This window comes from Corvus kubaryi, unplaced genomic scaffold, assembly GCF_017639235.1.
Source record: "Corvus kubaryi isolate FWS band 111438036 unplaced genomic scaffold, C.kubaryi_AGA036_p1.0 132, whole genome shotgun sequence".
Classification (NCBI taxonomy): Eukaryota; Metazoa; Chordata; class Aves; order Passeriformes; family Corvidae; genus Corvus; species Corvus kubaryi.
The window spans coordinates 3,203,350-3,215,999 of NW_024580666.1; the positions used below are offsets into that span (position 1 = coordinate 3,203,350).

General features: G+C 41.8%; 1 protein-coding gene across 8 annotated transcripts in view; it reads right to left on the reverse strand.

The window, feature by feature from the left end:
- GREB1L (GREB1 like retinoic acid receptor coactivator) overlaps positions 1-12,650 on the reverse strand; it is a 75,858-nt gene that overhangs the window by 7,165 nt on the left and 56,043 nt on the right. For 6 of the 8 annotated variants that reach the window (XM_042030093.1, XM_042030076.1, XM_042030053.1 and 3 more), the window contains 11 exons: positions 12,275-12,390; positions 11,678-11,922; positions 10,091-10,653; positions 9,531-9,633; positions 6,466-6,621; positions 6,117-6,256; positions 3,974-4,135; positions 3,472-3,679; positions 2,619-2,784; positions 1,729-1,956; positions 212-353 (listed from right to left, as the gene is read on the reverse strand). In XM_042030093.1, coding sequence (XP_041886027.1) covers positions 212-353; positions 1,729-1,956; positions 2,619-2,784; positions 3,472-3,679; positions 3,974-4,135; positions 6,117-6,256; positions 6,466-6,621; positions 9,531-9,633; positions 10,091-10,653; positions 11,678-11,922; positions 12,275-12,390 — 2,229 coding nt within the window. The remainder of the gene's footprint in view (positions 1-211; positions 354-1,728; positions 1,957-2,618; positions 2,785-3,471; positions 3,680-3,973; positions 4,136-6,116; positions 6,257-6,465; positions 6,622-9,530; positions 9,634-10,090; positions 10,654-11,677; positions 11,923-12,274; positions 12,391-12,650) is intronic. The other 2 variants (XM_042030104.1, XM_042030042.1) reach the window with 1 other exon arrangement.

The following is a 12,650-nucleotide window of genomic DNA, read 5'->3' on the forward strand; positions in this document are numbered from 1 at the left end:
ATTTTTGTTAGTAATTTATAAACAGCAAAATGTTTCTCTTTTTCTATTTTTGATGTGGCAGCTCTACCATCTTATTAATGGATTAAGCCATGAATGTAAGATGTCAAATGAACACAAAAGAAATCTAAAAGACTAGAGAATTCACTATTTCTAGGGAAAACAGGTCCTGATTTTACCCCTTAACTACAACAGAGCATACTTCCAGACGTACCATGATTTTTGGCTTAACAACAAAGTCCTTTTGTCCTCCAACCTGAATATGTTTCTTCATGACACTGAAGTTGTTGAAGCGGCAGATGAGGAGGCCACTGCTGTTGGTCCGCAGATTAAAATCCACATCTTCACAGAAATACCTGGACATTAAACACAAGATCACTGCACCAGCTGTGTGCCTGCTGTGCACAAGCATTCACACACCCACTGCTGAAATGCACCGGTATGGGCTCAGCAGAGATTTTTGGAAATCATCTCATATGGTGCCAGTACAAATTCTCTGCAGAGTTCTGAAGACTCATTCCTTTGATGTGCTCCCGATCTAGGAAAGCAGCTGCTGGTCATCCTAAAACCAAACTAGACTTCACTTTTCAGTGTGCCTATATGCTTCTTCCCCACACCAAATCTGGCTTGCCCTCTCATCCTCATCACGTACTGGCATCAGTCATTTCCTCCCCACCCTTTACTTGTTTTTTATTATTATTATTTTATGGATTTTTGTTTGGTTTTTTAAGTATGTCTTTTGGACCTGACAGAAACTCTCCAATGACCAACCTCCACTTCTGAACAAGCCAGTTCCATTTGACATATTTCTTCATAAACTGGAGTCAGGGGAAAAATGTGGCTTTAACAAATATCTAGCTATGGGAGAAAAAGCTGCTGAGAAGTAACCTTAGTCCTGCATTATTCACGATGTAGTTGCTCATTTCTATGGGCTGACTCCCACCTCATGATTCAACCTGACACGGAATGTGAAATCAAGAGCTCTGAAAGTCACACCAGCTTGCACTGGTGGCGGTGGCTACAATTCCTCACTGAAACACACAGGATCCCTGAAAACAGCAGCAGGAGTCCAAGGTGAGAAGCCTGAGAGCCATCTGTGGCCAGCAGACACAGGGTTTATTTGGAACTCACTTGGCTGGGAAGAGGAAGAATTGGGTATTTCTTCAATCTGTGATGAGAACTAGCAATAAAAACCCACAATAAATGTGGTGCTTTATTGCAAATGCTTTAGGATGAAGTTAGGTGAGGAGGGGGGGAAAAAAGGAAGGAAATTGTGGAAAGTAATTTTTTCCTCTGTTCTTGCAAACTCAAGTGGCAACAGGGACAGTAACTGTCTCTGAAGGAAATACAAGGAATCCCTTCTCCTAAGCATTCTGGAAGCTCCACAGTCTTCCTGTGACTGATGCCATTTTGCCTCCTTTCTTCTACTTTTGGTCTCCCAATTATTTTTTTTGCCCAAAGTTTCTTCTTTCCTCATTTTTTCAGTCCTCTAAAGCCCTCCCTTGCCCTTTGTCTGTCTACCCCAGGTTTTCTTGGCTTATGGCAGGTTTATTTTGATGCCTTACTCATTCACATGAAACGTATATCACACTGTGTTTTATTTTTGTGATTGTGCACTCATTACCTTAGGCAGGATCTTTCTGTTTTTCTCAACAGCATTCAGAAACATGGTGACAAAGTTCTTATCAAGTCAAGATGCTATTTTTCCACAGATATATATGTACTGCCTACCTGTTCAGATCATATTGCACATTCTGGGTCAGGTCTATGTTGAGCAGTATAAAGTCACGCACGTGGCACCTGGAGAACGGAGCCTTTGCTTTCCTGGTATTCAGCTTGCTGTTCCATTTCTGAACACCCAGTATTGCATAATGAACAATTTTGGGGGTGGCTTCAATGTGTTGGAGGACGCTTTTCAAAGACACATTCTTGCTGAAACCCCCAGGCTCCAGGGACTGGCTGCAAAACATGATCATACACAACATACAAATACATTTTATTATTTTTATATAACATACACTACATATATATACATACGTGTGTATAAAAAGAACCAAGAAATTCCATTGACAACTGAGAATGTTTACTCCAGATGCTGTAAAAATACATACATAAGTGCAGACTTTTTAAGCAGCAGGGAATGTAGCCATCAAGAAAATGCAGCCATTAAGAAAAGGAGCCTTTCAGCAGAGTAAGTTCTTACACAGCAATTTAGGAAGGGAAAAGAAGTCACCTTACAGATCATTTTTGGAATGCTATTTTCTCTGTACTGGATATTGTAAGCACTGAGAAGGTCAAGAGCTTGATGCCTTCTAAGTTCCCCAAAGAAACATAAATTGAATCAAAACAAAGTAACATTGAAAAATCACTCAAACAGTCACTAGGATCAGGAGTGGCTTTAGGCGAAGAACAAACACAAGCAGAGGTCTGTTGGCAGTACTGACACACATATAAAGGGACGGTCAGGTGGAAGTGTTCAGCAGCAGGTGGCTGAATGTTGGTGGTCAACAAGACAAACATACGGCCTTCCTACTGCCAGATGTTACAGATGAGCCTGGGTCACAGATGTGCTGCTGTCAGGGCTGGATCAGTGCAAGGACCCAGCGTGGGTGGGTACCAACCTGGACTGCTCGTGGAGGCTGTGCATGTTCCACAGGACGCAGGAGTCGTCCATGACCACGATGAAGGGCCACACACACTGGCGCTTCACTCCCAGCTCCTCCAAGCGGTTCCGTTCCAGTTCCAGGTTGTGGTAGGAAAGTTCCTTAATAAGAAACCTGGCAGCACCTGAGGAAATATCATAAAGAAGATGTGCAGACATCTTTATTAGACTTTATCACTCTTCCCAGAGGAAGGTTACATGAACATCTGCAGTCATTACCCTTTATGAACTTAGTGCTCATAACACCTTAGTTTAAAAAGAAATCTGTATGTCCCTTTTTCAGTGTGCTTAAATCTAAAAGGCAGATTCCAAGAAGACTGGATGCTTTAAGACACTGCAGAACACAATTTTGTGGGCATTAATGAAGTAATTGGAACCAAGAGGGGGCTGAGATTCTAAAACTGAAGCTACTTAAAACTTCTTGCAGAATAAACTCGGCGTCCATGAAAACAAAGTCCAAAGCTCAAGCCCCCAGTGTCCATCTGCAGTTAATATTTACCTTCTGCTAACTAAAATGTTGCAATTTGAATATGTGTAAAACATCTAGAATGAACATTCACACAGCAGGGCAGAGTAAAATGAGTGAATATGGCCTATAAAACATCAGATTTTAAACTGAGAAGGCAGTGATCCATGCAAACATATATTCCATGCCCCTGACAGCAGTCTTCCACATTTATGCACAGACATTGCTGCTATTTTCACAGCAGGAATGTGAGGAGCTACTGCAATGTTTCCTGCAACAGCACGATTCACATTGTCCAACACAGATTTTTATACCTTCACAGCAATGCACTGATGGTGTCTCTTACCAACTCCAGCATTGTTGAACATGCCTGGCAGGACAAGCATGATATGGTTGGGCCAGTATTTTCGGTAGAGTGGCATTTCATACTCCTTGACTACCAGGAGGTGCAGGTGGCTGATGCCTTCCATGGCATGGTAGAGGTTCAAGAGTCCATGTTCATGGCGTCCACTTGATGGGGTGAAGATAGGACTCTTGACTGCATTCAAATTCTGCTGGAACACAAAACATTTTAGCAACATTAGGTAAGAAGCAGGTTATTCCCAATAGGGACTTTTATTTGTTTATTTTTTATACCACATTTTAAGATCACTGATTATTGCAACACTGGACACTAGGAACGGAAAAAAGGATGTTTGCCTTCAAAAAACCCATACTGGGGACAGTCAGGCGAGAATTACACAAAGGACTTTAAAACAAAAAGAAAACAGAAAAAACCTCCCCCAATAATTTGCAAATGTATGTCAAGCTGACTGCATGCAGCAGATGGGTAAGAGCAGCACACGCACCTTGTCAGAAACAAGTGGGAGTCGCATGCTTTCAAGATGTTTTCCCTGCTTGCTGAAGACAAAATGGTTCTCTTTGGACTTGGGGATTATGAAATGCAGCTGAACCTCTTCTCCCAGCATCGAGGATGAAAACGTGAATGCATGCAGAGTGGAGTCAGACACCTGAATACAAACAAACAGCAAAAAGAGATTTCCAAGCAGGTAATACATAAGGAGTATGTAAGGAGGAGCTCTTACAGTCACAGTACTGGAAGCCATCGGAGAAGAACAACAAAACATTCTCTTTCAGTAACCATTTTCCTCACAGTAAGGTAAATTATTTAGGCCTTGCTATTAAAAGAATCAGATTTCTGTACCAGTAATGGTCTTTGGCCAAACTGGACTCTTCTGAAGTCCATTTCAGCTAGGAATTTTTTATCAATATTTACAAAGAGAAGTCAAATATATACACACACACAAAAGGAAAAAAACTGTCCAAATAGATTTCCTCAGAAGATTCAAAGAGCAGTGCAGCCCATGGGGTGCCTCCACAGCAGCATGCACTGCCATTCAGACAACTCAGCAGGAGCACTACTGTATTCGTATGGTATTTTTCCTGTGGCAGTACTCTCCTAAACAGTTGTGTGACCAAAGCAGACCACACCATTAACAAGGCTATGAAGAATTTGGGTGAACTTAAGTTTGCACAGGACTTCACTGAACCATGTAACTGTATACAAATGCCTACACAGCTGATAGATTTCATCCTACAAAAGCATCTTGTTGGGGCCCTCCCCCTGCCATGTGGTCCTGGGAGAAGGGCCCTGGGGGGGAGACACAGGGTTTCCCTAGCCCCTGGTCAGGCTCGTTCCCCATTGGTTGTTTTGTGTTCCCCTGCACGGGCAAGGACCCTCGAGTCCCCTGATTGAGCAGTTCCTCGGCAGAGCCCTGGCCATGCAGCTGGAGAAATAAACATCTCTGAAACATCTACCAAGAATCAGTCCATATCTATTTCTCTTCCACGGCCCTCGTTGTCTGATACACGTGTTGCAGTATTCCCCACTGTAACAGCATCTGTCTTACTACAAAGTCAAATCACTTACAAATGAGCTTCCTATAATTTTTGCTAAAAATTGAAATAATTAGCGTACGATGGAAAATGCAAGGGACTTTATTTAGGTTCTGCTAAAGCATTTAAGACTCTCTCTCCCTTCATAATGTTTGCTATCCAATGACTCTCCTCTGAAAGTGTAATTTCCCTGAGCTTAATTATCTTAATTCTATATACACAGCTCACACTGGCACATACAAGTAGATGTTTATATTTATTACTACTAGTTATATTTGACCACAAGCACAAATATGAGTGGAGGGAACAACAGATGTCCTTGGGGAGGATTTGCTTCTGTCAATGGACTTAATGAAGCATGAGGTTTAGATCAGACCTGCTGGTGATGCTTTGAGGGAACTGGCATTGTGCACTGCCAGGTCGGGGTGTCTACACTGCCATATCTTAATAGCAAGCTGTTAGAAAACATTAGCGAGCAAGGAAGGAATGATTTGAGATAAGAAACTTCCAGGTAAACTGCTGGTAGCGGTTAAGAAATAATGTGTGAGCTATTAACCAGGAATAATCTTACTTGCCAGTCTCCTGTGAGCGTAACTGTTTGCTTTAGAAACTAAAAGTTTTTTAACTAAACAGATTAAAATGTTCATTTCTGTCCAGTGACTCATAAGCTACTGCTGAGAAGGATGCACAGTTACGAACAAAGGGGGGAAGAAGTAGGCCTTGCCATCTCCCATCACAGGTATGGATGGCTGGAATTTAGGTAAGACAAGCATTTCTCTTAATTTTTAAAGTCTTTTCCCATGAGACACTGCAAACCCTCTGGGCAGGCTGAATAATGCTTTGGCTTCAGACAACTAATCACAATATTCACTCTTTGCCAGAGGCAGCTGCAGAGGAAAACTGCTCATTCAGAATGTGGCAGACACAGTTGATGCTCCTGGGACTGTAGCTCAATATCTCCCCTGAGAATGGAAGAATTAAACAATTCCATCTTGGGGAAGGTGAAAGCATGAATCCTGAGATGAGGGCAGTATGCCTGGAGGGACCACAATAAAATACCAAGGATACTGTTTACCCTTGGACCTTGACACCAACCTGTGCAGCAGGATTAATGTCCATGTACTGATGGCACTGCTCACAGTGATGGAAGGTATTGTAAGCTGCATATTTAGTCAGCATCATGGACACGGTCTCCCTTTTCTTAGGTTCCTCTGATTTTGTTTCTTTGCTTGTTTCTGTGCACAAAGAAAAGAAGTAACAGAAATTTTAGGAGTGTTAAAAAACAGAGATTGTGATCCTGGTAAAAACTGTACAGAACACACAAATTGTTTTGTTCCATATAATTTTGGAGACTAAAGGTTCTTGCGAACTCATGTTCAAACAAACCAATAAAAACTGATTCTTTGTAGGAAAGTATTCCTAAAAATTTCTACATATTACTTACCTTGTTTCACTCTTGAGAGTTGTTCTGTGTATACAGGACTTATATTTCTGTACTTAGGATCATGTACACTCAGGTCAAAAGATATTTTGCTGAAGATCTCAATGTCTGGCCAGTGGTCGTTGCTAGACTGAGTAATTTCACTGTGTTCAGTATGATCTGCAACAACACACTTCAGGTAAGCAGAATCAGATACACACCAAATTATGTTTACGTGATGGTTGCTGCTTTCCAGTTGCACTTGAACTCACACAGGCACACACACACAAAGCAACATCTTTGAGTGTCAAAAATGTTACCAGTGAAATTACAATCCACACGGAGCCATTTCAAAGACATGGCAACTCCTTAGAAACTGCGTGCAGGTGAAGGGACCTCCTAGGTATCTTTCTGCTCTGTTCCTCATCATGCTGCTGAGGTATAACTCACTCTGGTTTAAGCATAAATGCTGGGATGAATGGTCCTACTTGTGCAGAAGGCACAGGTGTAGTTTTGAGCCTCTCTGTGATGGAATGAAGAGCATTGGGTAAATGAGAAGCAAAAGTATCCAAAGGCAGAAGGATGAAAGCATGGAAAAAGAGGCTGTATGTATTTATGAACTAGTAGCTGGTGGTACATGATAAAGTCAGTAAAAGACACACTCCTATTACAGAATGGGATGTGGCCAGCAAGGATCAAATGAAACTCTATTGCTTTGATCCAACAGAGATAAGTCTCAAGTAGAAAATCAAGTTTAAGCAATGGGAATGGTAGAAAACACTAGCCAAAGAAAACAACTTCGGAATGCAGCTTGAACATGAGTCAATTCAGATCAAAATGAGATGGAAGAACACAAGAAAGTAGGTGTGTAACTGACGTTACTGATTTTAGAAAAGTGAATTCAGGTGAAATGAAGGTTGGGTCTACGGACAAGCACATGCTCACCCTACCCTGATGCAAGAAGAGAGACAGTAATCTACAGAGCTCTGAGTCCATTACTTTGAGCATGGTAATATTCAAAATTTGGAGAGGGTGAAGGAAATAATTAATTAAATGAAAAATGGGATAAAATGCAATATAAGTTGACTAAAGAAATCCTGTGTTACTTTATATGGCTATGAAACACCTATTTCTCTGAACAAAGGACATGCGCTGAATCTTATCCTTCTGGACTCTAGTATGGTTCTATAGGACAAATTATTAATACAGCTGAAGAAAATGGAGAGAGGGAATAGTCTGTAAATCGAAAGAGTTGACTAAACAGAAGATGGCAGCATGTAACATGGTAAGCATTAAGGCAGGTGAGATTACCAATGAAGTTAAAAGGTTGGTAGAGGGACACACTGTTTAATATCCTCACTTATGTCACCAGCTTAAACAAAAAATTGGCTTAAGTTTGCTTAGAGTCACTGTCAACTGCTAAGAATCACTGTCAACATGGAGAAGGAATCAAAGATAACTGGAAAGAATTCAACGCCCTCGAACACTGTAGCAACAAAAACTTGGTGATATTTAACAGAAAAAAATGTGAGTCATATGTACAATCAAGGACTAATAACAGCATTTCTGCAGCAGGTTGGGAGCACCTTGGTTGGAAATGACTGAGTTGCTGAGGAACCTTGGAGTACAAGCTAAGCATCAAAGCCAGTGAAAAGGAAGAATGGAAAAGGCAGTTACAGGTCCATCAATCATGGGGCTTTCAGTGGGGGTGGGGGAATACATGAGCTGTTGTAGGCTGGGTTGGTTAAACATTCAGTTCTGCTCACCCATGCACCAGAAGGATAAACTGAAAATAGATGTGCAGGCCAAAGTACCAAACTGACAAGGAGAATGAAGAGCCTGTAATTTGTGAGGATCCTGTAAGAAGACACAGTCTACCTAGATGAATGCTGAAGAGGAGGTAAGATAGCTGCCTGATCAGTCCAAAGAAGAGAAAAAGTATTTTAATTTAAATTAGTATGTTTTTTGGTCCCAAAGAGAATGTATATAAAATGGACAGAAACATATTTGGGTTGGAGAATAAAGTATTATTTTAAATAATGAGAACACTAGTGCTCTGGAGAAGCATTCCAACAGAAGTAGTGGGAGCAAAAAAGCCACAACCAAAAACCCCATCCAAACCCAAACTGCTCTTGTGCTGAAGTTCCATGCATTCCTGGCAGGGGTGTGACACATTGCTGTGATCTCAACAGGCCAGTCGGCATGATGCAGAACATCTCTTACATTGTGATATTTCATCCTAAGTTTCTGAGGTACTTTAGTTCAAATAATGAGGGAATAACTGCCCCCAAAGCTCCAAATCAAATGAAAATATTTCTCTTTTTCCTTTCTTTTTTTTTTTTAAATTTCATAGCACTGTATGAACAGAAATATAAATCAGTCTTTTCAAAGGTTTGACAAAAACTACATTCTCAGTATGTCAGTCTAATGGTCATGAGAGCTATGCACCACAGAAATTTCCCTACAAAACCACAGAGTTATGTAAAGAACACCATGAAGACGACTAATTTTTAAAAGGTTTTGCTCTTCTCAAGGCAAAGTCCTGCCACAGCAGTTAATGGATCTTGTGAGATCTGACAAAGGAGCACAAATCAAAAGAGGATCCCGTTCCCCTTTATCCTCAGCATAAAACCTGCAAACTGCAGACAGGAGACAGCCTAACTGAAAGTTGTTATATAACTTATAAATAAACGTAAATAATAGTTACGTTTCAGCCAGGAACAAAATGTTCTTAAATGTTCCGTCTGCTTAAAAGCAGCCAGCACTTAAAAACCCACAAGAAGAGAATACATGGGCAGATGTTTGCCATTTACAGCTTTGTGCACACTTTCATTTGAGTGCTATACAAAAGCATCAATCCAAAATACATTTAGTAGTTCTCAGATAAGCCCATTATAAAGTTTACTTTTTTATTAATCTATATTGAAATATATGCAGACACCTAGAGTAAGTCTAGCTACACACCAATGGAGAGGACACGTAGTAGGTGTAATTCATAGTTTTTTAGTGAGCCTAAAAACTTCCTTGCTGAATAATATATAACATAGGTTCTTTATGATACATTTTAAGAATGCTGACTAAATACTTACTGGTATTAATCTCTTCTTCATCATACACATCTACTTCCAGCAACCGGATCAGCATGCGGAAGAGAATCCTTAGGAACTGCAAGTAGGAACCAGTCTTTCCGACCTGAGCCAGAGATGGAAAGAAGTCTAAATGCCAACCCAAACTATTACTATGGAAGGGTGAACTTGAGATAAATGCCTCTGGGCTTACCCCAAAGCTCTGTGTTCAGCTCTGCCTGAAAACACTGCAAGATGTAATATTGCCCACTATGCTGAAAACACTTTGACTAAATTGGTCTCTGAGCACAACCTGGCCACAGCCTGTGTCACTTTTGTATGCAGGGAGATCAGCAGTGGTAACTGCTTCTCTCCTGATGTGCTCATGGCAATGTTATGCCCAGTGCCATCCACATGTGTTTCATTTAGGCTAAAACATGACATAAAGCATCACCCATCCTCTCCTTACCACCTTCAGCGTGGACTTGGTCTTAAAATTTGACTTCAGATTTTTAACCTGAAAACACATCACTGCAAACTTGGCCCTCTCAGGTTGCTGCAAGAGGAAGGAGCTGTGCTCTTACTTGTGGTGGTCCTGTCAAAAGCAGCCTCCTGGGGTGAAAAGTCCTGGTGCCAGACGCCTCAGCCTGATTGCTGAAGTCCGCGTGGTGCTGTCGGGCTGTTGTCCACTGCCTGTAGTACAGAGACTGCTCTTCACTGCTCATGTCCTTGTGAAGCAGAGGCCTCAGAGAGCTCAGCCAAGACACATCAGCATGAGGCAGGAGGGAAGAGGAGGAAGGCAAGTTCCCATTTTTCTGTGAGCTCAGGAGGCAGTATGCAGCTTTGGACAGGATGACGATGCGTGGCAGTGCCACACGGAGGGCCTTGCTGTCCTTGGCTGACTGGGCAGGCCACTGAAAGGTCTGAGAGACTGAAGACAGTGAGGAGAGTTTGGGAGTGGTGCTGCTCGCCATCTGGTTACCCAGCGAGTCACACTCCTGTTTCAGGGTCTCTCTGGCTGTAAAACTGGAGTAAGTTCCCTCATCTACTGAGCTGTGTGCCACAGTCTGGAAGTTAAGGGATGGTGCCTGCTTCTGAGACTTGTCTGCGGCACTTGAGGAGCTCACACCATTGTCAGCCAGGGAACCTGGGAAAACAAAAAGCAGGCAATGAAAAGTTACTGACTGACGCAAGAAAACCATGAATTCATTTGATTTATGCTACAATCCTAACATACAAATACTTCTGTTCAGTGAGTGCTGCTGTGGCTTAGGTCAGTGTTTCACCACGTAAAAAGAAATCATTTACATCTGTCTGTCCCTTTGACTGGAGAGGCAAACATCCTGCTGCAACAGGGTGCAAGCTCCAAGTGTTCAACCCTAATCTCTGTGTTCTAGCCATCATTTCCCATTTAGGATTTGGAATTTGATGGCACGTTTTCTGAAAGTCAAATTTAACAAACCACTGTATACACAGATCAATTGCATCTTCCTTTGTATGAACAACAGAGCATTTATTTCACTGCAACTTGGACATGAACTGCTCTATGTCCTCTCTTCCATACCAGTCAGGTTTAGTTAGTGTATGGGAAGACCTGGTGCATACCAAAGACCCAGTTCAGCTGTCTTAATGCCTCAAACTCATAGGGAAACAAAGGGAAGGACCCAGAAGTGTCTGCAGAATGCAAAGGGAAGGCTTGGTGGGAGGTGAGGCTTCACTGATGCCTGAAGAGGTAGGGCAAGACCCAATCATTCTGTTGGTCTTGGCAAGGAGGCAAATATCCATCCTCATCCATAGGTATTCCCGGAGTTACAGAGCATTTTTCTATTTTATATTTTATACTAGCCTTTTTTGCTTTGATTTTTAAGATCTTTTCAGGATCCCTGAATAAAGCTAGCAACAAATGTGGAATGTAAGTTTAAAAATTAAAATCACAAGGGACGCTTAGCTATGGCATACCATCCCTCCCACTGAAACACCATCTCCTTTTAGCACTAGACAGGAAAATTGTTCACTGTGTGAAGAATCTGAAACTAACATTTCATTGTCTAGCCTGCAGCTGGATACAGCTAAGCAGCCCACATTTGAGAAAACATCTCACTGTTTGCATCCAAACTCCAATGACACAGGAATAAAGACTTGTTTTTCAGACCAACAGCAGAATAACCGACCTGAGGTTCCAGTGACAGCGCTGCTGTTGCTCTGGGGCCGATCCAAGTCTATAAGCAGCTCGTCAGAGTCATTCTCACTACCATTTGCCTTCTCCTGCTCCTTCTCACTGAGGTCAAGAGCTACAATAGGCCCTCGAATTGCCTCCTTGGAGACGTAGCAGCATGCCAGGCCTACTTCTTGCTCTAACGCAGTACGAGTTAAGTAGCTGGAGTCAATTAGTCGAAGGTCACAGTATTTCAATGACCTGGAAAAGCCAACACAAAAAGAAGTTTTTGTTTTCTCTGACTTTGAAGAATACTCCCTATCTTTATTGCTTACTAAATATTCACGAACAATTTTGTTAGCCCGTACATATAGAATTATTTTAAAATATTCAACACAAAGTTATGCTCCTTGGTGCTTCACACAGACATTTGCTGACCCATCCAGTACAGTAGCATGACTTTTCACAAATTGCACTTCCCAAAACTTTAAATGGTCCCTAACTAAAATCTTCAAAAATACACTCCTTTTGTGAAAAGACAGCCAGATGGTATCAAACCCCACCTATGTAAACATGTTAGAGAGCAGTCATATTGAAAGAGTAAGAACAGCACCTGGGGAAAGTCTCTCCCAGAGGGTCTTTGCCAGTTAGAATAACAATGCAAGGTAGACCTTCCAGATCCTGATAGGTGCGAGGAATCCAGTCATCCTGCTCATTGCCCCTCCAAGCCTGTGAACAGAGAATATTCCAGTCACACCTCAATGACATCTTCTATATCTTCACCTGTTTTCTTTTTTCATCAGTTCCTGCTTTTGCTTTGTATATAGGGCTCGCTTACTCAATGGCCAACAGGAAGGAGACCTTGGGTACAGGCATGCATTTGTGTTCTGGTAGCCAAGCAGTAAATGCAAAGACAAAGCATATGTTATTCAGTGTTGGAAACATTCACCTGGTGTGGCATTAGTGTGGTCTGTCAGAGAAAAAAGCAG